Raw genomic sequence first — 5,204 nt, forward strand, 5'->3', positions numbered from 1 at the left:
TATTCTTGTATTCAGCAAATCTTGGGAAGATCATGTAATTCATGTTAAAAGAATCCTTGATGTATTAAGGAAAGAAAAACTTTTTGTAAAGATGTCTAAATGCGAGTTCGCTAAGACATCCTTAGTGTACCTAGGCTATGTCGTAGGGAATGGTCAACTAAAAGTAGACCCTGTGAAGGTCGATTGTATTGTAAAATGGCCTAAGCCAAGTATAGTCACATAAGTCAGGAGCTTTTTAGGTGTAGTTCAGTACTGTTGGAAGTTCATTGCAAACTTCTCTTTTATTGCTTCATCATTGCACACATTGACCAGTACGAAGGCAACTTTTCAGTGGGGAGGTCCACAACAGAAGGCTTTTGACACTTTGAAGGAAAAGTTGAGCACCGCACCAGTTCTAGCTTTACTAGATTTACATCAACCATTTGAGATCGAGACAGATGCTAGCGGCTTTGCCATGGGAGCTGTACTCATGCGAGGTAAACTAGTCTGCTACCACTCTGAAACTTTTTTGAGAGTAGTAAGTAACTATCCCACTTATGATAAGGAACTTTATGCTTTAGTTCAAAGTGTTAGGAAATTGAAACACTACTTAATGGGCAAAGAAACTGTAATCCACACTGATCATCAGCCACTTCAGTATTTGCACTCACAGTCTAAACTACAACAAAGTAGGCATTTTAGGTGGATGGGTTTTCTTCAACAGTTTCATTTGGTGATTAAGTATAAGAAAGGTGCCCATAATAAAATAGCAGATATGCTCTCTAGGCCTCCAGTTAAGAATGCTTTGATAATCCTTAAAAATAGTTCCATGGTTCATGAAAGTTTTCAGGAACAATATGCTAATGATGAGAACTTTAAGGACATATATGCAGCTCTAATCCAGGGTAAACATGTAGAAGAAAAAGATTACTATGTGCAGGATAACTTGTTGTGCCACCTGGGTAAATTGTGTATTCCTAAAGATGAGCAGGCACAGGTGATTCGAGAAGCACATACCTCTTTCATTGTAGGACATTTCGGGGTAAGTAAAACATTGGTTCAATTACAGAAGTATTGTTACTAGCCTCGTATGCAAGAAACTGTTACAAAGTATATAAAGGGATGTGTAATGTGTGCAACCAGTAAACCAAGTAACAGGAAATTGGGTTTGTACACACCATTACCTATACCATCCCGTCCATGGGAAAGTGTGTCTATGGACTTTGTGGGAGGTTTACCTATGTCTAGGAAGGGACATGATTATTTGTATGTTGTTGTTGATCGATTCAGCAAAATGTGTATTCTAATGCCTTGTAAGAAACAGGTCACTACTGAACTAACAGCTCATATGTACTTCCAATTTGTATGGGTTCATTTTGGGTTACCTACTTCTATTGTATCGGATTGAGATTCTTGATTCTTAGGGGAATTTTGGACATCTTTGTGGGGACTCATGGACACCAAGCTGAAGAAGAGTACAGCCTTCCATCCGCAGACTAACGGACAGATAGAGGTAGTCAACAGGACAGTTGTTCATCTGCTTAGAGGTTACTGTAGCAAGCATCCTAAGTTGTGGGATGAGAATCTTCATTATGTGCAACATGCTTACAACCATGCAGCACATTCTTCTACAAAGAGGTCTCCTTTTGAGACTTGCTTCGGCTATTTGCCAAAGACACCAATGGACTTTTCTTTTGGAAAGGACGATGTTATAGATGGATGCCATGATGCAGAAAGGGCTTTAAAGTTCATCCAGAAGGTCCAAGCAATCCATCAGGCAGTAGAAGCACAATTGCAGCAGAGCCAAGCAAAATACAAGGCTCGCCATGACAAGCATCGCATAGATCATCATTTTTCAGGTTGGTGACCGTGTTTGGTTACATATCAGCAAGGAAAGGATGCAAGGTGAAGGTAAGAAGCTTAAGCCTATTAGATATGGTCCCTTTAAGATCTTGGAAAAGATCTGTACCAATGCCTTTCACCTTAATCTTCCTCCATATATGCAAATTTACTCAGTTGTAAATGTAGAAAATCTGAAGTTGTATGAGCCTCCAATGATATTTGAGGATGAGGCTACTATTCAGATTCCTTCTGTTGATGATCTAGCACCTGAATACATGAATGTGTTACAAGAGGATGTCATCCTCGACAGAAATGTCAGAACTTCTAAAAGAGGTGGTGTTGAATACCTCAAAGTGGGACGTAAAGGGATGCACCCTGGTAAAGCAAGATGGATGGAGATTGGAAAGGTGAGGGAACTATACCCTCACCTACTTACTAAGTAATCAAGCTTTCGGAGGTCCAAAAGCTCTCCAATGGGGAGGATTGATCCGGGTGGATATGCTTTCCACCAAAAATAATTTTACAATAGTTACCAAAAAGTTTCCAAGTATAGATTCGAACCCGTGATCTCCATAGCTAAACCGTCCACCTTTGCTGCTACACCACACATGCAATTTACTATTATTTAGAAAGAAGTTTCTTTTAGCTAATAACAAACTGCCCAAAGAGAGAATGGAGGCCGACAGGGGTTGAACCTTGACCATCATCCTCCCAAAATATTACATAACCGTTGCGCTATTTATAGGGCTTGAGATATTTTTGGGGTAATATTAATTTAACCAATACTCGATCCGCCTATCCTTAGTTAAATAAGGGTATATGGTTAAAACAAACCCTATTTATGGAGTAAAATCAAATCCATAAAACAGTAAAGGGTTTATTACGAAGATTCAATTAGTTGAAAGGGATTATCTTTGTAATTAGTGGTTATAGCCTTTTTTGGGCTAATTTCATGTATAAAAAGGGGTATTAGGCTTTTGGTAGGAACCAGGTGATGAGAAGGAGAGTACGTTCTTGGAGACTTTGTGATTGTTCCTACACATTAGAGAATAATGCTGCTATTGTGCTTGGAGGGAATGATTTTCAAACACTTGTAATTGTTTTTTTTTGGAGATAATCGGATCGGTCACCTTATTGGAGAGGGACCCGGAGACGTAGTCCGCCCAGACGAACTCCGTTATCAATTGTGTTTTGTCTTCTATCTCTCTACTTTCTTTCTTTCAGTTCATTACCTTATTATTCTTTGGTCATTTAAGCATTTCAATTATGTTAATTTGCTTAATTAAAGCTTTGAATTAACTTGTGTAATTATGTTAAGCATTCCTCTATAATCGTCCTAGATCCTAATCAGATCAATAACTTATTTATGTTTTGACTTAGTTGGGGACACGACACTGTCTTCTTATCTCCCCCTGCGATCCAGTCAGCACATCAATAGAACCCATCTTTACCATCGCTCTCCCGAAATTCCTCCTCCATGTGGTTGGATACTTGGCGTTAATCTTCACTAGTCTGGAAGTGGCATCATCTGACATCAGTGTCTGATCGGACTTCAGCAACCCACGTTTGTATTCCAAATCGACGTAGTATTTTACGTCCAATTTAGTGGGTGTGAGAGGATCCAGTGGAACAACAATAGTAGAGGAAGAAGATGAAGCGGGACATTTGGCCTTCAGCTGCAGGGCATAGCGAGGATTCATTGAAGGGTCTTGACCACCACTGCCGCTGAAGTTGTAGAAACGATCTGCACTAAATGATGAACAGTGAGAAACTCCAATAGAGTGCGCCCCTGCAAAAACATGAGCATCATTAGTATTAGATATTTAATTTTTCATACAGTTTAATTAATTATCGAAGGCGTAGGGACAGTAAACCAAGCACCTGAAAGAGTAACCATGTCTTCTTGGGACAAATGCTTTTTGGCAAAGAGTTGTGTCAACTGGTTTACGTCGAATGAAGGAGGTGGCAGATTCCCTCGAGTATCAGATGCGCGAGATATCCTTCCATCTCTTCGTCCTCCCTCGACAGCCCACATTAAACCGCCAGCCTGGACATAGAATTTACTTGGTTAGCATCTTATAAATGTTAGCCTACGATAACTGCTATGTTACTCAATCTTAATGCAAATCTTACTTGGTGAGCGCTATCTCTTGCAGCGAATGCTACTATGTCAGCACAAGAAATCACTCCAGGGCATTTGGCTTCTAGTCTAGATTTTGCTGTATCAATGATGTCGAAGCCCGAAAGGCTGGGATTGTTTGCAGGGGAGTCTTTCTCTGCAATATTTCCTGCTGTGGAGTCGATGAGGATTGATCCATCACAACCCTGCAATAATAAATGTATGTTAGTATAGTAGTCACGTTGATATTAGCTCTGAATAGCTCAAGTAGTGATTCAGAATACTCACTCTCACGAAGCAATCGTGAAAATGCATCCTTATTAGAGCAGCTGCCACACCAGGATTTGCTCTAACAGCTTTGCCCACAACATCGCTTATAATTCCCTCTGCCTCAGGGCATGTATTGCTGTAGTAACCCACCTTTAGCCCAGCACCATCAACAATACTGCTTGTAAATGAGAGCAGTAAGATTAATGCAGCAAAAGAAAGAGTCATTTTTCATTTCGGACGATAGGAATACTAATATTCCACTTGAGAACTGAGGAGATTAATTACGAGCTCTGTATTTTTCCTTTGTGAAGAAATGAGATGTTGATATGGGATATGGTTCAGGAACCATATCCCATATCAATGAACCAGTCGAGGTATTTAAATGGTTCCTCTTCAGGAACCATTCAATGAACCAGTCGATTCAGGTTAACAAACTTGACCAGACTCTGTTCAAGATAGGTGACAAAATTTGATTAATTAGAATTAAAATATTCAAATTAATAGACCAAGTGCATCATTTAATGCTAATTGTCATTCACCATTGGCGGCTCATCTTACGTGGGCGGCGCCCACAATTGACAACTTCAATTATTATTGCATTCACAAAATGATATAATTTCCAATAAATGATTTATTAAAACCCTCGTGGGTCTTGCAATCTCAAAATTATTGTCTGTTTCTTTATAAAACTGTGTTGTTCTGCAGATTCCTACAAATTAGAGTCGGTTAGAATGGACTGATCAGTCCTGCAAACGGATTTCGTAATATTAGTTTTGTAAAGATGAGATTGGATTTTAGTAGAGATGACCGAGTAAATCTAAGTGCAAGGAAGGAAGCAGGAAACTGATTTCATACGCTAGCTTTACAGTATGCACGTGGTTGATATTTTTTTGAAATTGATGCTCATAAATGAGAGTTTTCCAATCGAATAAAGTACCTAACTTTAAAGTTTTCAAAATATTTAGAAAACAATAAAAAAAACATTTTAAGTGTC

At 39.1% G+C, this 5,204-nt stretch overlaps 1 protein-coding gene across 1 annotated transcript; it reads right to left on the reverse strand.

Moving 5' to 3' along the window:
- Nucleotides 1-3,197: 3,197 nt before the first annotated feature.
- Nucleotides 3,198-4,435, reverse strand: LOC131074044 (peroxidase 5-like). The gene is made up of 4 exons (XM_058010592.2): nucleotides 4,229-4,435; nucleotides 3,955-4,146; nucleotides 3,703-3,868; nucleotides 3,198-3,610 (listed from the first exon to the last, which is right to left on the reverse strand). Exons 1-4 carry the CDS (start codon nucleotides 4,433-4,435, stop codon nucleotides 3,198-3,200), a joined length of 978 nt encoding a protein of 325 aa, XP_057866575.2.
- Between the last annotated feature and the right edge of the window lie 769 nt (nucleotides 4,436-5,204).

This window comes from Cryptomeria japonica, chromosome 4, assembly GCF_030272615.1.
Source record: "Cryptomeria japonica chromosome 4, Sugi_1.0, whole genome shotgun sequence".
NCBI classification, from domain to species: domain Eukaryota; kingdom Viridiplantae; phylum Streptophyta; class Pinopsida; order Cupressales; family Cupressaceae; genus Cryptomeria; species Cryptomeria japonica.